The sequence below is a fragment of the Mycetomoellerius zeteki genome, unplaced genomic scaffold (assembly GCF_001594055.1).
Source record: "Mycetomoellerius zeteki isolate Tzet28-1 unplaced genomic scaffold, Tzet1.0 scaffold79, whole genome shotgun sequence".
NCBI classification, from domain to species: Eukaryota; Metazoa; Arthropoda; class Insecta; order Hymenoptera; family Formicidae; genus Mycetomoellerius; species Mycetomoellerius zeteki.
In genome coordinates, this window is record NW_017257819.1 from 115,174 (window position 1) to 139,528 (window position 24,355).

General features: G+C 34.5%; 1 protein-coding gene across 1 annotated transcript; it reads right to left on the reverse strand.

Annotated features, from left to right (window-relative positions):
- Positions 1-22,178: 22,178 nt before the first annotated feature.
- Positions 22,179-24,193, reverse strand: LOC108729728 (uncharacterized). The gene is made up of 3 exons (XM_018458947.1): positions 23,813-24,193; positions 23,659-23,730; positions 22,179-22,330 (listed from the first exon to the last, which is right to left on the reverse strand). The coding sequence occupies exons 1-3, from the start codon at positions 24,191-24,193 to the stop codon at positions 22,199-22,201; spliced, it is 585 nt and encodes a 194-aa protein (XP_018314449.1). The 3' UTR covers positions 22,179-22,198.
- Between the last annotated feature and the right edge of the window lie 162 nt (positions 24,194-24,355).

Sequence of the window (24,355 nt, forward strand, 5' to 3'; positions counted from 1 at the left end):
TTTATAAAGTTCCGTAAAGTGTAAAGCACTGTTTAATTTGCATTTTTTTTTCACTTTAAAAGTTACCAATTGATTATTTACCATTATTCTCGATGTTTCCCGGCTCTATCGTTTCGGATTTTGATAAAAATGGGAAACAAACAAGATACCATTAATACTCATTGCATATGCAATAAACCGTTGAATAATGGAGCACTATCAATTTGCAGATTACTTTGTTATATCCGCGAACGCGATGTAAATAGGCGAGGTGCATTACAATAATCTTCTGTAGTATTCTCAGACACATAAACCGTTTTCTCACATATGTAATCAGCAATAGCGTCTAAATCTACATGTTATGCAGAATTTATATTTTATTTATTGCCTTAACTTGCGACCTCCAGACACGTTTGTATCACCATTAATCACTATTTACAACGTAAATAATTAAATGAAAATCATTAAGTTCCATATGTATCGTAAAATGTTTGACGAATCCGTTAATCACAGCGAAGAGTATTCAAGAGAAATTCTGTGAGAAGGGGGATATTTCTGACATTTTGAATTTGGAATGTCAATACGTCGCGATACACATTTGTATTGTACATACATAATGGGAATAAATGCGGCGAGAACGGGAACGAGAACGACGCGCAATCGCGTCGGGACCTGCGAAGATGTATAGCAAAGTGTGTTTACAAATGGTTTCGTTTCCTTCCACGCGAGTATAAGAAGACGCGACGGACCAACACGTGCCTGATGCGCTGTATATTCAATTGCTCGATACGCTCGACCAGTCGATTCGTTCAAGCCACGCGGACAGGCTCGAGTGTGCATTCATCATAAAATTCCTACGAGCGGGAATCAAAATCGATATAATCTCGGTTCAGTTTTCGATACTGCTGTCAGAAGGAGAGGAAAATGTCGGATGTTTTGGATACTTGTCGAATTAAATTGATCTCACGGAGATTATATGGGTTTTAATTCCCGTCCACAGATATTAAAGCGAAGAAAACTCGTTTCGAGTTGGCTAACTACTCTTATATGCCTTAAAAATCGTCGATCGGCCGGCAATATTAACCGGATTTCAAATCTTTGCTACGTTTGCGAGTACCGTAATTCATCAAATAAAATCCGTCATTTGGTGCAGAAATAAAAAAGAAAGAGAGAGAGAGAGAAGCGCCAAGCGTGAAAGAGAAGGCGAAATTACCGCACGGATTTAGTTTGATAATTACGAGATAATTTCGACGAGATAACGATAATTACATTTATGTCGTAAATCCCTCTGAATTTTTCGCGAAGCGAAAGGCGTAGAAGCGAAACGGACGTAGCTATTTGTAGAGACCTGTATATTACCTCCCGATAAATAGTCAGTGCTAATCAAAGATAGTCTAACGAAAGGTATAGTGTAAGGTAGCGATTAACTGTGTAGTCAGAACTGTGGTAGCGATAATAAACTTGTTCTCTCATGTGATGAATCCTGTGTGTATAAATCATTCATTCGCATAAATTATCTTGTAGCTGTCCCTCACATACGCGAGTTCGCAAGTATTCGAATTCAGTTATCCCCGCATTTCGTTCCACCGTCCGATTTTCCCGTCCCGAAAATTCCGATTCCATAACTTATTTTGCCCGTGCAGCATGTTACCGTGAGATTGCATATCGCAGATATCGCTCCCGCGATTCGATCTCGGTGCAATAAGTTCTCCATCCTCGCGTCCGCCATCAAGAAACGCTTCTTCGATCCCATATAGACAAATAATTGTGCCATAACTGAAAATAGGCGAGGATCGAGTAGAACCGGTAAAAACACAAGGAGGTAAAAGAAATAATCCAGGAAGAAGAGGGAGAAAAGACGCAGCCTCGCGCGGAAGTAGAATCGCAGTAGAAGAGCGAGAGAAGGTAAAGGGGCGCGAGTCGGTGAAGGCAACGGCAAGGGCCGAAGGGAGGACAGAGGGTGGAGGAGAAGAAGGAGGGGGAAGGGGGAAGGGGAGTGTTGGCAATCAATGCTCCTCATAAGAAAAGCTCGCCCTCTCTTATGGGATCAACCCTCCTCGAGGGTACATGCCGAGTCTTCTCGCGGAGTAAAAAGAAAGGAGAGAAAGCACGCGCGGAGGGGTAGGCGTAGAAGAAGATGGAGGATGAGAAAGAGACGAGAGAGGGTGGCGGCGCGCGGGAGGGCGAAACGGAGACGCGAGCGAGGGGGTTGTTCCTGGCTCGACCAACCAGCGGCAAGACGCCATTGATCGGCACGTGGCTCCCGGTTGGTGCAACGAATTCCGTCGGGGGTGGAAGGGAGGCAGAGCTCTTCTGCCTCCGTCGGCGACGGCGGAGATGGTGGTGGCGAAGGAGACGGAGATGGTGGATAGAGAGAGGAAAGCCGGCCCCGCTGAAGAGGGTGGCGGACGCGCGTGTTCTGCACACTCCGTTACACTTACTGGTAAACCGTATTAATCAACGACATCATGGTTTATCCCCTATTCCTCTCCGCTTCCGCGCATCTACCTTCCTTAACCTCCTCTTCCCACTTCCTCCCTCTCTTCCTTCTCTCGCTCCATCCTCACTTCTACTCCCCTCCTCCTCCTCCGCTCCTTATCCACCACCTCCCGCGGACTCCATCGCGATCTATAGCCAACGCGCAGCCGACATAGTCTTACAGCACCCTTGCCCAGCGTAGCGCGAGATAGAAAGACGAGAAAGCGGCGGGCGAGAAAGGGTGGGAGGACGAGGGAGGGTGAATCAAGGCGCCGGGCCACTTTGGGAGAGGCGATCGACGCTTAACGATGTCTCTCGATACCCATTACGCGGCTAGCCGGGATTCAACGAGCCGGTACCGTCGTTCTCGCGTCATTGTGTGCAGAGAACAGACTGGCATTCTTCGCAGAAAAATCCGATTGATCCTCCGTACCCTACTCCCGGATACGAGTTCCTTCCTCGTAACTCGTCGGAACGGGATGGGCGGATTTTGCGGATACTCTGTCTTTCCACCCCCGCATCGCCGCCGCTTAGTGGTCCTTTACAATTCAGACAACGCGCGCGGAGTAGCTCTTTTACGGCGAACACGATCTTCGCGGCCATGCGAATAAAATAGCTGTTGACACGAGAGACGGTTCCTGCAAAGATTCGATGTAGTACTTTATCGAAGAAGGAAAGCGAATAAAATTGAATCCCTTACGTGTGCGAGAATATATCAGCCGAACGATATATTCAAGAAATATTTGAAAAAAATAACAGATTTAATACAGAAAAGGAGAAAGAGTCCTTATTCGTTTAATTTATCAAAAATTATTGAATAGTTAATTAGGAGATCGACATCGTAAGTAAGATTCCGTTACTTCGTGTAATCTTAAAATTGAATTTGCACAGTTTCTCAGATCTTGATATGAAATGAAGACTATCCAATTAAGCATACAATGCAACAGATTAAAAATAAGTAATTAATATGACTCGCAACAAAATTCAAGATGTTAACTAATTTATTAATATTTTTAACTAACAATTTTTAATTAACGAAGGTGGAGTATAAGATAAGAGCGTGGAGATAAGAGTAGCGGAAACAATGACTCTCACTATTTTTTTTTTTTTTTGTTAATAAAAATTATTTTATTCATAAATTACTCAAGGGATTGGATTATCTTCTATACTGAAGAAGTAATCCCACTAATAGTGTAGAAGGTAAACCAATCTCTTGAGTTAAATAACATTTTGTTACTTTTAATTTTCTTAACTTCATGTGTATCAAAATGAAGATTAATTCATTTCTGTGGTTAGTTTCAAAGTAAACAACATTCATATTAATGCATTCAATAAATAATAAATTAAATTTGAATCAAATTTAATATATTTTCTTAAGTTAAACCGTTTAACTCTATTGTTTTAGTTAAATTAACGACATGTTGAGTAGAAGCAGTACAGCGATCTATTTTAGAAATAATAAAAAATAACTCAAATTTGATATAACTTGACACCGTAAATAATTAGCAGTGTAACGATTCGAATTTGGTTCAATGTTGATCTTATTTTTATATATTACGAGCCATATTAATTTTTACTTACTTTTAATGTTTTCAGTATTCTTACCATCTTTGTTAGTAACACTCTAAATTTCTTGCCTGACTTAGCAAATGAAAATTATCACTCTTTTTCATGAAGTGAAATATTTTCACTTTTTTTCAAAAAGTGGTTGTATTTTCACTTTCTTGGAGTGAGATTTCACCGTAAGAAATTTATAGTGAAAAATTGTCATCTTAATAAACTTTTCAACATTTTGAATTTTGCTTATTGTTGGGATTATTTCTACATATATAAAATATCTAAATTGAGATTATTCTTTTCTTTTCATTCTTACTGCAATCGGTAATTAAGTGTCATTTCGCTGCGCGGTACCGGGATCAATCTCAATCCAAAGGCGCGGGGAAGGGCTCGTTTTAATCGGGCACGAATAACTGATTTTCGAGCATCACGAGATTCACGCTTAACAGAGAGAAGATGGTTGAAGCTGCCTGACGCCGGTAGACAGTGATTAATACCGCGACGTCGTCTGGCGTCTCTCTCCCATACCATCTCTCTTTCCTCCCCCTTTCGTCCGCCGATGTATGCGTAGGGTCGTGCGCAAGAGGGCGTGCTCCGTTTCACCTCTCTCTCGTCCCGTCATCCCTGCGTTACCCCGAAGCGCGCACTCCGCGGTAAAAGGTTTTACGAAATTCATTGTCAGGCAATTTGCATGTCAAAGCCGCTGAGAAACGCGGCGTTCCAGGACTCGGCAGCAACAGCAGCAACAGCAGCAACAGCAGCAGCAGCAGCAGCATCACTATATGCTACCGTCGAGTGTCTGTCTCTACTCTTCTTGGGCTTCTGCGCGCCACCGCGTCGCCACTTTCAGCCTGATAGAATTAGGGAAAAAATAAGGCCACTTTGCGCGCGCGATGCCACGAATGAAGGCAATTGTTTATTACATGGCTCGATCACTCGGATCATTCCGGATCATTGCATGCGTGACACTAGAATCCGCGCGCTAACGATATGTTCCTCGACATCTTTGATTATCGAAAAATATTTCTTGCAATAGCATACTAATTAAAATAATAAAATCATAATAATAATTCGTATTACGTCGATGAATCTCCTTTGCGTTTACTTCTAATATACTGAATAGTTTAACCACATATTTCTATTATTTTTTAACAGAAGAAGGAGAATATTAAAAAATTGATGCTCCAATTTTCATCTTAAAAGCTCTCCAGTATCTTTCTTAACTTTTCCGCAGACTCTCTTATTCCCTCTCAAAAGAAAACGTTTTAACGTGATTAAAGCTCCAAAATGAAAAAAAGGGAGAAAACTTTCTTGCAAGCTTTCAATGGATAACAAATATATTTCCCTTCTATTGTTTTATTCATCGATGCTCCGACCTCTTTAGCTTACTATTCTCTGTTCTAATGTATGGTTCTATCATTTATCTTGGCATAACAAGTAAAAAAATGAAGCGATACAACCACTCTTCCCGATAAAATTTAAATGATATAAATTATAATCAACGTTTACACAATTTGTAACGATAATAACGCCGTTAAAATGAGAGATGCAAAGGCTTCGCCGGACAAAGAGGAGGACGCGGATGGGAAAAGTCGAAGGAAGAGAGACCTTTCTCGGATCCTCCCCCGATATAACGCCTTATAAAGAATAAAGCCATGGGCGGCGAGGACGAGCGGAGAATTTATTGAGGTTGTCTGGCGAAACTAAGGGGATCAGAAGCCGCAATGATTTTCAATTTTCGAATCCACTTCGCGGTCGTTCCTTCGTTCTCTTTTCGACTCCGGCGGGGAGATCGGATCGACATATCTGGTTCACGTGTAACGTATACAGGATAGACGTAATCCCGCCCGCGGGAAAAACTCGTTCTCTCGCTCTGCCCCTGTTTCATCCCTCGACGCCGGATTGTGTTCGCGTACTTGTTAGGAGTGGTATCGATATCGATTCGACTACCATCGATCTCATTTATCCCGTCGGTCTAATTTGTTTCCTATAATCTCCTTTTGCATCCTGATTGCAGGAACGAAGAGTTTATTACCAAACTGTATAAAATACATGTCATAAAAAACTTGACGTATTGCATGTTACAATAAACTTCTGACATTAAGATGATTTAGAAATTGTTTCTTCAATTAAAGTCAATAAATACGATCAAAACAGTAAATACAGAGAATATAAGAAAATAATTATTTTATGGAAATTAGACTTTATACATAATTGAAAGGATGAATAAAGAGAAGTAAAAAAAATTATTTAATTGACAATATCGTTTAAAAAAATATGATTATAGAAGATACAAATAAAAAACATTTATATCTCTGTGTTAAAACCGATCCTCGTTAAAATTTTTGTGTTGAATTTTTAACATATTCAAGTGTTAATTTAACAAAATTTGACATAATGATTGTTATTTGAATATTTTTTGTTAAATTATTAATATTTAACATTTCTTATAATTAGTACTAAAATAACATAATTTATGAGTAAGCAAACAAATAATTTAAAAATAATGTATTTTAGAACGTAATTCTAAGGTAAATAAATAAAACTTTAATTTAACATAATATAAATGTTAGTTTTACTGAACAAATGCGCTTCCACAGTTTGCAACTTGTGTTATATTTTTGTATTAATCTTTTACATAATATTTGTGTTTCTTCCTAACATTAAGGTAACACTAAATTTTGGTGAATCGTTTAAAAAACGTAAAATGTATTAAATTTAACAAAAATTTTCCACGTATGTAATCAAATTAATAGGTGTCTTTTTTGTTACACTTTTAATCGAGAGAAGAACATTTAGAGAAAAGCGTTTTGGTATTTGTGACCAATTTGTAAAGAACTTTTGGAGTCCTAGTAAAGATAAAAATGGGACTCTACCTGTTTATAAAATTCGTATTAAAAAAGCTTTAAGGAGTTTAGAAAATAATAAAACAGTATAATTAAAATTTTTACAAACTTTACAGTATAATAAACATTTTTATAAACTTTACGTATAATTAAAATTTTTATATAAATTTTTATATAAATTTTACAAATATAATGTTATAAATTCATAAATCAAAACTTTCTCTACTCAACTATTGATTAAGGAATCAAAATTACAGTCTTTAGTTACTTCATTTTTCAATAGAAAGTATTGCACAAGTATTTAGCCTTTCTTGCCTCATCGTAGAGCGTAAATATGATTTTATCAATTTCAATTTATTGAAATTTCTTTCAAGAGATGCCGCAATTACAGGCAGAGTAGGTATTCGTAAAGGTATGATTATATAATATTTGAGAATATTTTCCTTCCAGATTATTTGTTATTATATAAATTAATAATTACTTTTTTTTTCTTGCGAATCCCTTCCTCAGCATTGGATGCCTTGATGCAGTGCACCTTCAGCACTTCCCTTTGCACGGCCCTGTTTGTGACTATAATTGCATGCTAGAATAATCAAGATTAGCGTTCCATTTTTACGGTTATTACTGCTATAATTGATAATAATAATCTTATTATATATAATATATGTATAGTTCAAACATGAAAAAATATGTACTATAAATTATGATAATTTCAAATATTAATATAGTAAAACATTACAAAATAAATGGTAAATAAAATAAATTTTTATTCAGTAAATGCAATCGCAATTACAGACAATATAACTATTTTCTTAAATTTACTTACTAATTATGTAGTAATAATAACTAAAAGATATGTTTACAAAAATTAAAGATTTTCAGCAATGTGTGACTATTATTAATAGTACAATTGACTATATTTGCATGATTAAAACAACTCTCAATATACAGTTGTCCCAAAAAAATGACTATAAATTATAGCTAAATTATGGTAAATGCAACCATTTTTTCTCTGAAAGTGAAGGAACTACGCGGCGGAGAAGACCGCTGGAGATATCGGGGAATTTTCGAATTCTACTTGCGCAGCGATGCCGAAAATAGTGCGAGATGCTAAACGACCGCACCGTACCGGTTCGATCGGCGCGGGCGGTGGCACGTGGCGGTCGGTGCCGTGAAAGGCGAAGACGCGAAAATGATCGGGGAGCGGCGTGGTCCCTAATGGAATTATAAATTCAATACCGGCCGGCACAGCGCACCTGAGTCTGTTTCCTGGTATCCGGGTAGATTTTCTCGCTCTGGATACACGCGATGTACATACGGAACGTACGCGCGTTGTGTGTGTGTGTGCGCCCGTGTGCAAAGCTGTGTAAATATAGCTGGCCTCGCGCGCGCATGTATCGCCGCCGCCACCGTAATTGCCATCCTAATAATTGTCACGGTGTACGGGCGCGTACCGCAGCCGCGCGTCCTGCACCGTGTGTTTCCGGGTAAATGATGGCCCGCTATCCAATCTACGTTCATCGGACGAAACCGCGTAACCGGCCGAAGATTAGTCGCGTACGTGTGATAGCGTTACGCGCGCGCCTATGTGTACGCTCGCATGAATCATTCGCGTGACGTTTCTAATTGCGGATATTATTACTGCGCGAGAGATCTATCTCGACGATGAGAATCAATGAGAGACATAAAGAGATGGTTTCGGGTTTGGCGAAACTAATTTCGCTCAGATTTTCTCTTATGCATAGTAAAAAAAAACATTTTGTACTACTTGCGTTAAAACTGATCCTTGTTAAACTTTTTGTATCGAATTTTTAATATATTCAAATGTTAATTTAACATAATGTGATTGTGTTACATGAATATTTTTTGTTAGATTAATATTTAACATTTCTTAATGTTAAAATAACACTATTTATGAGTAAGTGAACAATTAACATAAAGATAATATATGTATTTTGAAAAGTAAATTCTAAGGTATATGAATAAAATGTATTATTTTAACATTTTTTAAGTGTTAATTTTACTGAAGAAATATGTTTCTCCACAAATTATATCAGACTTATATTTTGTGTTAACTTTTGACATATCTAGTTATACACGAATTTTTACATAATATTTGTGTTATACTTCTTAACATATTTATCTTGTGTTAAATTAACATAAAAATTTGGTGATTCTTTTGAGACACGTGAAATATGTTAAAATTATCACAAATTTTCCAATTCTGTGCAAAAAAAAAGATACTGTTTCTCCCAGATTGAAACTTTTCGAAAAAAATTTGCGCTTCGAGCATATTGAAAATAAGCACGAGAGATTCATTCTAAACTTTTGTTAGATAAAGAATTCACGTTGGTGAGATATTGGATAATTGAATACTTAATTACGCGATTATGTGACGATGTGAGTGAAGAAGAAAATTAGCAAACTTGTTAATTCACTACTATACTGCATATTCATTACTATTACATATTATTATATAAAATCATGTGAATTATTAGATACTTGATAAACTCGTTGGATGTAACGAATATGGGAATGTGAATATTATTAGAGTTAGTAGAGCAAATAACCGTCGCGCGCGGTAAACCCCTAAAATAATCGAGTCGCATTATGTCAATTAAAAATGTAAGAAAAATCAAGCGGAATTCCATATACATGATAAATTCTGTAAGCTTGATCAAATAAATGAAGGATCTCTTTTAAAAGCCTTATAAAATCTATCTTCTCCCTTTTAGGCTCTATTCTGCAATCCTTAACGATGTTATATTATTGAATGATTGTCATTAGTAAAGAACTTTTTTTATTTCATAACAAAAAGAAGCGATATAATTTGCCTAAACTCAACAACAATTAGGAAAATTGTTATAATTTTGTTACCATTTTGTTGCTAATGAATAATATAAATATCATTTATAGATAAGTGCTCATTAACGACAATCGTTTGATAATAATATCGTCAAGGATTACAGGGAGAACAGAGCTCTTGCAAATGATAGAATTAGTCCAAGATTATACATTCATGCAAATATATTTTCCGATCATATGTACATTTTATCATATTTATCAAGCCAAATTCGAGTATATCGGCTTATTTGAAAATTGATAATCACTATCTTGTTGCTCGCGGCAAATCAATCTCGAACGATATATCCCTATCTTCAGGTATCTCGCACGCGTCGGGTTGTATCCTTCACTACGGTCGTATTATCGAGATTGGGCTCACCTCCTTCTGCCCCCGCTCACCCTCCTTGCCAACCGGGCATCATCCTCTCTCGCCCTCCTCTCTCTCTCTCTCTCTCCCTCTCTCTCTCTCTCTCTCTTTCTCCCCCTCTCGACGGTTCTGTAGCCCCAATCACACCGGCAGCCGCTAAGTGCGATCCATTACGCGTAATGGAATGCGCCAATTATAACATTTGCTGAATAATTGGCGGACGCTCGGCTGCGCCTGCCGATGGTGCAGGCCGGCACATAGGGTATATATACAGAGGTGGCTGAAAGGGATAGCAGGGGGAGGGGGTGAGAGAGGATGTGTGGGTGGTTGTGTGGCACCCGCTCGATACGCGAGCGCACACACACGCGCACATATGTGCGTAACACGCGCGCGGCATGGCAAACATCAAATAAATCATTTAATAAATTTTGCGGAAGTGGTGGTGGTGATGGTGGCGGCGGTGATGGTAGTGGTAAACTCTAAAAGGCTAGTCCGTTATTTTACAGTGACGTTCACGAACAAGCCGGCAATGACGGCTAGTATATTTCTCGTCGTCCTTTACGTTTCTTACGCCTTTCTTAAACTTGTCGACAGCGTGGACGAGTAGAAAAGTAAAATAGTATTAAATATATTGATATCTTTCTTCATTAAACGCATCATTGATAAGCATCCCGATTCTACTCCGATACTTTTCGAGAAAGTATCGGCACATTGTGAGAGGTGAGCGGAAAAGAAAAAGGAACAAAACTTAAAAAAAGTAACGAAACTTAAACTAGAGCAAGGAAATTTCGAGATGGGATCAATACCATGACATCAACACCGTTAAGATAACTTATGAAGAATATAATATAATGGCACGATGGAAAAAGTGCGAATAATGTGTTGTTAAGTAAAACAAGGAATAATACCTATAAAGATAAAATGGAAATACGACGAAAGAAAAGAGAGATTAAGGCTGGGTTGTTTGACCTTTCGATAAACTTCAGTTCACTCTCATTCTCTTATGCTCTTACTCTTCTACTCTTTTGTTTATCCAGTAGGTAAATTACCACATAATTTATCGGAAGATGGAACAATCGGCTCTTACTTTTTTATTTATCTATTAGATAAATTATCGCACAGTTTATCCGAAGATGGAACAACTGACCTGAATGCTGTTACATTCATAATATCAAATTATACCGATTTTGAGTTTATTTTTAGCTATCCCTAGATCGCCACTATTCGTACTCTTGTCGTTAATTAAAAATAATAGAGTTAAACAATTTAACTCAAGAAAACTCACATAAAATTTGACTCAAATGTCTAATAATATGTTGTTTACTTTTTTTAAGTTCGTACGTTAATATGGATATTATTTACTTTGCTAAACAATTGAACCAAAGAAATGGATTTACATTTTGACACACATAGAAATTAAAAGTAACAAAATATTATTTAACTCAAGAGATTAGATTATTATTACCCTTTTGATATCTAACAGCGTACAATAATAAAGATTATCATAAAGCAGATATCAAACTATCCATTGAAAATTGAGAATTGCAAAGATTAGAATTCAACTAATCACATAACTTTTATTTCAATTTATTTTAGTCTAATCGATCGAATTTTAATCTCCAATTTACAATCCTCAAATTTCAATGCGTAATCGGATACAGGCTTAGCAGTTTTTTTCAAATTGCGAGCAACTTACTCTACAAAGTGTCCATAAAATATGTCGGTACAGCACAGAGAGGGCAAAGATAAATGAAAAGTGATAGCCGATATTATGTTTCATTAAAAAAAAAAAATGGAAACTTGAAAATCTATGTTGAAACTACGGTATTCCTGTCATATTTTCTGCAATATTAAATTAAAAATATATTTTTTATACACGAGACGGGGTTCTATAATAAATACTTTTATAGAATGCGCGTATCGTTCAATTTCCCGCTGACTCTGAAAATATTACGCGTGTTTTAAAACATATACGCTCCACTAGTAACGCAATTTTTCAATTACATCAATTAACTCTTCAAACATTTACATCGCTCGAGACTCGAACTTCCGCACGCTTTTTTCGTTCCCCTTCCTTCCCCCTCCTGCTGGTATCCAGGGTTTCCACGAGTTTCGCATCGACAGCGCGCAGATAAATTTGACGCGAAGCTGTATAAATATATAAAAAAAAAAATGCGAATAAAAAGAGAAGATCGGATCGTTGTAACAAATCCGGTCTCAAAAAGCGTCAAAGGGCGTCGGCGGTGGCGATTAAGATCCTCATGCGAAATTGATGCTAATTGATTTAATCCGGCCTGTATTTACGGCGGGCAAATGAAACGAGTGTTTTCACCGTGACGTCAGATACCGGTACCGGTATAATATCAGTCCCTCCCCCCGTCACCGTCGCCGCACACCGACACCGTCGTCGGGGATGCGTAAAAACGCCGTTCGCGCACACGTCGACGTGTGTGTAGTCTATAATCGAGTTATGCACGCCGCATTTTTCCATCAGCTCTGCCTCCTCTCTCTCCCGTCGATCAAAGAGCGCGCGACCGCCCGCGCGCGGCGAACGGGGGTGGCGGAGGGTGCACATAAAACGTTAGTAATGCATCCCGGTATATAAAATGCCCACTCGTTCGCGCAACGCGCGATATACACACATCAAACGGTTTATAAATCAAAACTTATAAAAAATTTTTGCGTATACGATATTACCGCCGGCCGCGTTTTCCCAGCCCGTTACTATACCGGCAGCGCATTAACGCTCCCGATAACCCCCTTCCCGTTTTGCCCAACCCCCTTCGTTACCTTCTCCACTTCTACTTCCGCCCCCTCAAAACGTTTTCCGATGGAAAGTAATCACTCGGCTGGGCAGATCACTCGGCTTCATTTGGTCGCTCGGCCACACGATAAAATGCCGAAAGTTGTGACGAAAGTGTTGTAATGAGTACATCGTTACGCGCATTTCCGGCTTATCGCGAGAAAACGCCGCTCATTCGGAGAGATTCCGACGTGATCGAGGAATTAATTGATTCGATCGACTCTCGATTTTGCCCGATCGATTCTGCGAAATGCGAAGTAGCAAAATATGTTTATTGTCAGGAAATCATTATTATTGCTTGATCAGAGTTTGATTGGAGATTCGATCTTAATTAACTATTGATTCGAGTTTAATTAAATCTTATTTCGATTACAGAGAAACTATGCTCTCCTTGTATCTTTTAAAATAAATTCGATGTAAGGTATAATTCGTAATTGTTTCAACACAGCTTCTTTAATTATTTTTTACAGCAAATCTGTTGTCAGCAAAACAATGAGAAAATTGCTGTCTGCATTTGACGATTTTCTTTATGTTCTTTTTACTAAAATTAATCGAATAAATTCGTGTGATTTGATTCGTGAATGAATTATTGACATATTTTTTGTTTAATCTGTATGGAAAGCGGTTTTGCTGAAGTATCTAAAAATGTTAATTTATGTCGTAATCTGTAAGAATTGACCAATTATAGTCGATTATTCCCTTCTCATTCGACTGTGATTGGTTAATTTTTATAGATTACAGCCAGTATAAATAAATAATCCTTAAGACATATCCAGAGTTGAAAATTTTTGACAATTCTTGACTGTGATTAATTGATATGATACATCTTTTGGTTACTGTTACGGAAGGTGTGTGCCATGGTCTTAAAATGTAAGCAGTAAGGAAATCAACTTGTTACATTGGCTACTGCTTACATTGGCCTTACGGATTTATTGTGATTGGCCAATTCGCTTACATTTTATTACTTAAGTTTTTTTGTGTGCAATAACCTTTAAGGGCTGCCGCAGACAAAATTTCTGTAACAGGAACCTTAAGACGTGAACTTGAGCCGATGAGCCAATCAGGATACTGCTTTAGATTTACGTAATCTGACGGAAATAGAAATAGCAGTAAACTTATCCCTAAGGCGAGTTTCAACCGGTTAAAATTCGCCTTATTCAGGATTGTTAACATTACCGTTTTTAAATAACGTGTTACCGTTACTTGCGGTAAAAAGTAATACGTTACTCGTTACTCGTTACCGATTGTAAAAGGAACGCGTTATCGTTATTTAAAAAAAACCGTTACTCTTTTCGTTACTTTTCAAAAAATAATTATATTTATATAAATATAGCTACATAAAAAAATAAATCGTTTTTTAATTTATAGTTTTGTTTTATTTTATATTTTATTAGCTTTATTTTATTTTTTATTTTATGAGTTCTTTATTTGGTTTTGATACTTTTGATACATATCAATTTACATTAGAAATAGCAGAATATTTTTAACTTTAAATTATGATGGATTTATTTCCCTGTGAATCTTGAATTTTTCTTTAATAACAATTGTTCAAAATGTCCGTCTGTTAGGCGGTGTCGAAGATTCGACAAAACGAGTCCACCAATATTAAAAAGTCTTTCTTTTAAATTATATTCATCCTGGATGCATCTTTGATGCAATATGTGAACATAGCACACAAAACTTGATGGAAAAGTGCGGAATAGCGCTGATTGATTGCTTCAATGACGCATTCTCTATTCCGCAGTCCTTTTCCGCACCATGTGATTTCATCCTAACTCTATCGAATAACGAGAAAAATAACGTAAAATTTCGTTACTCGTTACTGAAAATTGTAACTTAGTTTCTGTTACTGTTACTCGCTAGGAAAAATAATTACGTTACTCATTCGTTACTAAAAAACGTAACGAAACCAGTAACTTCGTTACTTTTTTATGTAACGTTAACAATCTTGGCCTTATTGCGAGGTTATGGATAAGTTTACTGTTATTTCCATTTCCGTTAAATTAAGCTAGGTCCACAACCTTGCTTTAAGAGCCGTAAGGCGTAAGCTGTAAGTTGTAAGTGATGATATATCGGCCACAGAACTTATGCTTTTAGGCCGTAAGAATTGGGTTTTGCTCAATTCGCTTAAGTCTAACGGTTAAAGCCTAAAGATTGCGCAAAAACAGTTTAAAGACAGAAATTATTGTCACTTAATCTCTTTCGACTTATGACTTAAGGCTTCTTAAAGCAAAATTGTGGACCTAGCCTAAGTGCGATAGCCTTTACTGCTTACATCTTATTGCCTTATGTTTCTGTATATGCCATGGGCTGCAAGAATTGACCAATCACAGTCGAATATTGTTCTCATATTTGACTATGATTGATCAATTCTTACCGAGGGAGTAACCACTAGCTGAAATATTGTCCCACAAATTACATCATGTCGTTTGATTTCATACAATTTCATCTCATTACAAATAATTTTCTTCACTACATATAAAATCATTTGATAAAATAAACAAAAATATACGTTGTAATTAATTGGTTTATATAAAGTAAAGAACAAGAGAAAAGATAAACTGTGCAAAAGAAGTTCAACTAAAAAGAATAGACCTACAAATGTGTACCACCGCGTTATGAAGTAATTTTCATGTTTTAGAATGTAACTATGCTCTATTCTATGTGCTTCAAATTAAATATAAGGTTTTATGATGCATATATCATGACACGGAATTACTCGAGCCGTTCAATCCTGCGATTTGCGCTTATCGCGATTATCACTTCACGCTGATGATCCTGAAACGATGGCCAAGTTAGCATCTCAAATAAGTGCGAACTGCAAATTACGAAAGATATCTCATCCAATCATCTAAGAAAATTTAAAGAAACGATTATCGCTCATCCGTACAGACTACATTTCTTGTCGTATTTACTACAATAATATAGATTATTATGTAGTTATACATATGATATAATAATATAAATTGTTATATATTCTTTGTGTAATGACTTATAATGTTTATTTCATTTCCATAGATTAAGCAAACCATGCGAGATATTTGCTTTAGTAAATCTCTTTAAATATGCTTTATACTTAAATTTTCATGATAGAACAACATTAGTTAACACTGAAATTGTATCTTGCACCAAAACAACAAATTCTTATTAATTTTATAATGCTGACAACAAATATGTCAATAAAAAATTAATCTTAGTTTTCATTAGGGATGCACCGGACAGGTATCCGCCGGAAGATCTCCGATATTCGGTATTATCCGGTATTTTTTACTATCCAATCAGATAGCCGGATATTATTAATAACCGATAATATATGTATCCGATTGAAATTTTATATTGGAAGTTTGCATCATTGATGCAGAATTCTATTCTTTTTAACTGATCTTCTTGCACAGTTTATGATTCTGTATGACGATTATACTGATAATTGAAATAAATTGTCACCGGAAAATGCTAAAATGTTATTGTCCAAAGTGAAAAATTTATTAATATTAAACTTTGATTACTAAGCAATGTTGAAACTGTATTGCAATAACAACCCTGTTCCACAGTCGGTCAATTATTATCTTGACTCCATTTTTCTTAAAAATGCAAACTAATAACCAAATTTAAGTAACGGATTCGTGTTCAACAGGCAAAAATACATTGGAAATGACTATTCACGTTCATGATATAAAAAAAGATCAAATTTTATTGTTTAGTGCAATTAATTGTAAAAAGTTGATCGCTATCGTAAGGATCAATCACGTTTGGCATTTGCAATATCTGCCGCAATCGCATTGAAAAGTAAGAATAAAAAAACACCACAGTTGTGTTTGAAACTATGATATATATATTTTATATACAGTAATCAATAATAATTCCCATACAACAACGATGTTTGCAGCAATATTGCTACAACGTTGCAACATTGCATATTGTAATGCAATGTTTCAGAAACATTGTTAAAATGTAGATATGCAACATATTAAGTTCGCATTATAATATTATATGATGTAGCATTAACATACATATATAATTTTATGTTTGAAATAGAGTTTAGTAAGTTTTCTTTATATATATATTTTTTTAATGCGATGCAATTTATGTACGTTACGTATATAATAGTATTTTATAAAATTTAGAAATATATATATGTTTATAATTATTACGTATATGTGTTACTTGTTCTAAAATATTTCCTTTTACACTGCGTGTAAAATTGGTTTAAAAATAAAAATTGTTTATCTTTAAGAATACTTCATAATAAGTATTTCTGTAATTAAAAAAACTTTTTAAACTAAAATATAAATTTAGTGTTATCAAGTTTAACTTATGATATTGATATATTCACTAATTGTAAGTTTTAATATTAAAATTTTCAATATAATTATAAGGCACTCTAAAAATTAAAATGTAAGTTATTTAAATCATGAGTAATCTGTAGGATTGTGTATACAAATGTCAAAAAATAAGGAAATAATATAAATTCGCGATTGTCGTATTAATAATACGGTATTATATAATATATATTTTATATGATTATAGCATATATAATATATATTCTATATACTACGTATTATATTAGAATATAATATTCATTATTATAATGATGCATTGTAAGTTTATTTATGTAATTATTTTTGTAATGTTTAGCATTTGTATATATGTCCCACAAATTGTTCGTATAAATGAAAAATATATTATTACAACATTACAAAGTATTGTTAAATGTATTATATTGCAATATTGCATCGCACTATTTCTAAAGGCAAACATTTTACCGTTGCTGCAATGTTGCAACCTTGCAAAGAAATATTACTGTAACATTGCTGCAATCTTTCTGTGTTGTATAGGTTTTATTAGTACAATGGCAACATGACGAAATGTTCTAGTTTCTTGCAGATCATAAACTTAGGAAAGCAACAACTTCTCAATCTCCTGTACTTCCTTGTCCTTCTTAAGTTTATCATTCTTTGTCATTTTTAATTGAAGTTCATATGCATTTCTCATGATTCATCTGATCCTTCTTCTTTAATTTTGCTATTCGCTTCGCCCTATGTGAAATTATGTTATATAAAACATAATTTGTGAGAAGCAGACTTCCAAAATGCTTTTTATTCAAAATTTAATTTTTTGAGTTAGAGATGGCATAGTGTTCAGTGGTGAAAGATTCATATTATAAGCCACTCTACGATATTCTGAAGCATTTTTTACCATCAATTTACGTGTTGAAAAAAGTCTAAACATTCGAAGTGCACTATTTCGTTTAATTAGAGACAAACAAAATGCATTTGTTTAACATTATTAGAAATAATTTAGCAATTTTGTTTAACATTTTGCATCTTACTGATTGGCAAATTGTTATTTTCTATAAGACGCGTGGTTTCCTTGCGGCTTTCTTTTTAGTTTCTTGAAAATTATAAATTTTAGACAAAATGCATTTTAGAAGTCTGCTCCTCATTTATAAATTAATAATAATGATGTAATAATATCGAAGTAGAACTTGAGCAGTTAATGACGCAACGCAGCCTATATTGCTACCGTCGTGCTATATTTGAGGTTAAATTTTGATTGGCTGCTCTGAATTAGCATCAATAGACAATATGTACAATAAAACAACTTGTCTTCTTAGGACGAGTCCAGATTATCGATCCGAATATCGAGTCGCGAGCCGAGCCTGCGTCCACATTTAAAGATCCTACATCCACATTATCGAAATGAATATAGATTCATATTAAATATTTGAATGTGGACGCAGGCTTTAACATCGATTATGCCAGAAAACAAGGAAAGAACAAGGGCAATAGGAGTCAAGCGCGCGAGATGTTGCGCAAATAACACGACTATCGTAGCGTAAAACTTCTTTATTTTACTAAAGCGTTATTATAATAAACTAAAATAAAGAAGTTTTACGCTATGATAGTCGTGTTATTTGCGCAACGTCTCCCGCGCTTGACTCCTATTGCCCTTGTTCTTTCCTTGTTTTCTGATTTATAAGGAGTCTTAGTCAGGTTGATTTATTATACGTTATCGATTATGCCGTTGCTAGTGTCTCAAAATCACAATATATTCGATATTATCTGTACACATTTGATGTCTCTATTTTGCTTACCTCACATTCTTTTGTTTTTATAAACAGCACAGCCCTTAGTTGTTTAGTTTCGTCTAGCAACTCGCTAATCTGTAAAAACAATGTGCATTTATGAAATTACGTTTGTATTTTCAATCGCAATAATGTTCACAACAATTAAAATATTAACGAAGTTACTTTTCTTTTGTATATCATCGTTAGACGATCCTGTAACTCTTTAATCTTACGATGAAATAACATTCTGCTATGAATTTGCAGATCCAACATCGCAATTCTTCCATCTTTCGATATTGCCTTTAGTTCTAACGTTTGTATTTCTTTTTTAAATTTCTCGTAAACAGTCTCATCCTTGGTTTTGTAGGAGGACTTGTTCATAAAATCCGACGAATAATTTTGCCATGAATCATTTTCATTTTTTAACTCTCGATTCTTGTCGAGAGCTTCAATCTTCTTTTGTAGCGCACTAACTTCAGTAGAAAACGAGTAAAATTGATCGTTAAGCTTCACGTTCTCTATGCCTAAATAGTAAATAATCTCCTCCACCTTAAGCAGTTCTTTGTCGATATTCATCGATACTTTTATATTGTTATTATTCTCGATATAAATTTCGATGTCAATATTTTCCAACTTAAGTGTTTCTCAATTGAGTTTCGTCAATACCTTTTATATCACTATTAATCTCGGTATAATTTTCGATTTCTTTGTTCTTCTGATTCAACTAAACTTTCGTGGGAATATGATGTGTCACGGTCTGCACGTTTGAGTGTACGAACTACGAATGGTACCGCGGTGACTTTGGCCGTGTTTACCAGTATATATGCCAATCCATTACTAATACACTGAAAATTTATAATATACATAACATAACATATAGATTTTCAGTACTGACAACATACAGCGTTGGTTAAAAATATTAGATACCCTATTATTAAAAATTTTAGCTTAAAAATTGATTTTTGGAATCTGCTGTAAATTATCCTACGTTTCAAGAACCTTTTAAACTTATATATAATGTCGGTAACCAATAAGTAACAATATTGATAATAGAATTTCAGATAAATGAAGAAAATACAGATGGAGGTACATCAGAACACGGCCCTTGTGCAGATAACGACCCTCGTTATGCAGTCGTTATGTGTTCATTACAACAGTTGCGCAGCTTTTTAAACTATAAAATATCTGCGCAATGATGTCGTTACTGTCTTAACGAGTTATAGAATAGGGTACCTGGTGCGTTACAAATAACAATTTAACGTGTATTGGTGCCGTTACAAAGTACTTATCGCATTTTAAAATATATTTTAAAATGTGTGTATTTTATGTATTTCAAATTAATAAAAGGTTTTATAGTACATATATTACGACGGAATTATCCGATTCGCGAATCGTTTCACGTAGACGATCCGGTAATGAGAACGTTACAATTCAGTCGGCAAGAGGTATCTCAATCTGTTTGTTTTAGGCCGGTTGCACCGATTCGACTTTAAGGCTTAAAACTCTCACTTTCTCTTTTTAAAGTCGAGAAAGAGAGAGAGAACTTTTAAACCTTGCTTAAAATTATAGTAATGTTGGAGCAATCGGGCCTTAGACAGACGTGCGGCGATACTGAGTGCCGCAAAATTTGTTTTTCTAAAAAATCATTGATAATGCAGGTCTTTTCTTATAATATTATAGTTACATTTTAATATTATATTTTATTATAAATATATTTTACTTGCTTTGATTATCCAATTATCTATCCAATTACTATAACTCCTAAATAAATTTGTGACGCAGCACTCAGTGCCGCGTACGTCCACTAACGTTTGGTCGGAAGGCACGCCCTGTTAAGGGCTAAGAAAATTTAAAGAAACTATTATTACGCGTTCGGAATAATGATGAATTAGATACAATAATGAATAAAATAATTAATCTATAATTCCTATACTTTAATTCCTTCGTGAACAGGTAAATCGCACGAAAGATAATATATTACTTCAGTAAATCACATTAATTTGTTTACTCGAATTTTTAATCACGAGAAAGTAATCAGTCAAGCTGATCGTAAGGATCACGTTGGAGTATTCGTAATATCTGCCACACAAGTGTCTTGAGAAATAAGAAATATGAAAAAGAACACCATAGTTGAATTTGAAATTATAAATATATATATAGAATAACAAATATCATGTGTACAATTAGAAATCACAATGTGAGCGGCGACTAAAATTAAATTTTTATAATTACTGATTTATTTTGACCATGTAACACTTTTATATATAGGGCGTCTCGAATTTAAATAGCTAAACTTCGGACGCGTGTAAAGAATCGAGAAACTAAGAAAAAAATCCTTTGAAGATATGCTCATTTTTGTTTCATTTTGTAGAAAATCGCAAAAAAAGATAAAATGTAAATTTTGGAATATTATTGCTTTCAAAGCGAAATATTATTATTTTCGTGTACGACTTGAGCGATAATGCTTCAGAGATAGTACGAGAGTATGCGCGCCGATTTCCACACAAAAGAGTGTCGGATCGAGAGTTATAACGTTAACAAGATCAGTGTTTATCATTTAAATTCGAGACACTCTGTATATATATATATATATATACACACACACATATACAGAGTTTCCTGAAATTAGTGAATTAAAATATCAAAGCAAATAAGTTCTCAAAAAATTAAGTAAAAAAATTATTGGAAATTTTTATTTTAAACATTAATTTTTTAAATATAAAGGGTTTAAATAATCAATTACAGATTAGATGATCACTTGTGAGTGTGCTGAAGTGAGCACTCACCAAATTTCATTAACACATATGCCACGCGTGACTCATGGATGGTTAAACGTAGTCTGTAATTGGTCATATTTAAACCTTTATATCTCAAAAATTACTGCTTGAAGTAAAAAATTTACAAATAACTTTTTTACTTAATTTTTCAAGGAATCTTTTCTTGCTGTGATATTTTGATCCGCGAATTTCGAGATACCTTGTATCCTATATGCTGATTAAGTTATACTTCATTATATTACAAGAGTTATATTATGTTAAAAAATATATAAAATTAGTAAAAAATATATCATTATCATATATTACAGATGATAATGATATATTTTTTGCTAATTTTGTATGATGAATCAATGAACAAAATAAATAATGTAGCTCGCAGTCTTCTGCGTTATAAAAATATAAAACTATTATGATACAAAAATATATAACTGTTATCATTAAAATCGATAATTTGATCACTATATAACATGTTCCCGTAGATCATAAATTTAAGGAAAGCAGCAACTTATTTCTAATTTCCTGTATCTCTTCCTTGATTTCCTTTTTAAGTGGAATCGAATTATATTCCTCATGATCTGGTTGTCCTTCTTCCATTTCGTTAGTCATCTCATCCTATATAAAATTATATTATTACGTAAGACATAATTTATAAATTAATAATAATGATGTAACTATATTAAAGTGGAACTTAAACAATGTAACGATACCGAAGTGGGACTCAATAAAACAAAATTAGTCTTAAATTTGCATACTTTTTTCTTTTTACATATTTTTAAATCACAGACATTGATTGCTCATGTTCCCAGAAAATTGTCTTATTATATAATATATATATAGACTGGTATTCATAGTCCAATCTATTACAAGACCGTTTAAAGTAATGTACGTGTTTTATGGGTTTTCGGTAAATATTGTATTTAGAATAGGGGAGTCAACTCCGATGACCTTGACCTTAACATGTCGTCAATGTCATGATCCTGAGTAACTTTCGACAGATTATAATTGTCGCTCGTTATTTGTTAAAAAATTATTACCAAGACAATTTTTATAAATAGAACGTAATTTTTTAACACAAGGTAATATATTTTACTATATATTATATATGCTACATATATTCTGCTATATAATTTACGTAACGTTCTTCTTTTATGCCAAAATAGAATAAAGTAGACAGTAGACATTTCCCATCCTCCATCCCTGTTTAGGGGTATTTGACTTTAAACGCGAAGCGAGGTCCATCAAGTTTTTCAAAATTATAGCCCATTTGTATCTTTATATCACTTAATGAGATTATTAAATAAGATAATAAATAAACTTATTGTAACAACTTTTTAACACCTAAAACCTGTTGGGAGTCACTCAGGGTCATGACCTTGACAACCTATGTCAAGATTAAGGTCATCAGAGATGACCTCCTGTATTCTATAAAATATTTACCGTAGAAAGCCCATTAAGGACCTTAGCAGAAAGCTGACTTATAATCTTAAGACAGTGTCTTGTGACTTAAGTCTTATGTCTTTAATAACACAAAAATTGTCTTACGACTTATGTTTTAAAGAAAATATTTCGTATTTTTATACCTTTAAAACATAAGTTTTGCTATATTTAAGACATAAATTTTGCTATATAATAATTTGAATAAAAATGAATTTGTCCAACTAGCACTTAGAGATGGTCCAGATTAAACTCACATTAAACTCATAACAAAAGATAGCTAAATTATTGCATAATTTGATTGAAAATTATATTAAGAGTTGTATTAAATTGTCTACATAGAGAAGGTATCAATAATACTGTATAATATAATTGTATAATAATATTGATCGTTTAAAGACCGCTTAACGTCAATTGTGCCACTGCTGATGTCACAAAATCGAAATATTACTCAACATTATCTGACATATTTGATATCTCTTATTTATGATTCTCTGTTTGCATACCTCACATTCTTTCCCCTTTGTACCCAGCATAGCCATTTTTAATTGCTCAATTTCCGCTTTTAGCTTGCTAATCTGTAAGAACAATGTGCATTTATAAAAGTACGTTCGTATAATTATACTTAATGTTCATAATAACTGAAATATGATAAAATACTTTATTACTGTGTGCCTCCGACAATCGCTTCCTTTTCAAAATATGAAGGTCATTTTCGCTATGTATTAAGAATAATTGCAGCTTCAACGTCTGAATCTGTCTATTCTTCAATATCATTTCCATTCGCAACTTCCATATCTCTTTTTTCAGTGTCGAGCAAATACATTCGTTATCACACGTTATCGACTTTTCAGGGGAATCACAGGACGATATAGTCACCTTCTGGATAGACTGCAGACGATTTTGATTTTCCTTGAGAACTTTGATCTCGTTCTGTGTCTCGTCAACTTCGGCGCAATACGAATAGAACAGATTTTCAAGCTCCTCGTCCTCAGCGTCGTATTCACGAATAATGTCTGTATTCACGAACAATTCGTCCATTTCTTGATCCAGTTCGGCGACGTTTTCCGTCTATACTTTTATCTCACTAGTATAATTCTAAACGTTCCTGTACTTTTGATCCAACTGAACTTTCATCAGAGTGCCACAATCCGCTCGCTCGAGCTTCGGTTCGATGATTCGGGTGTACGAATAACAGCGTGG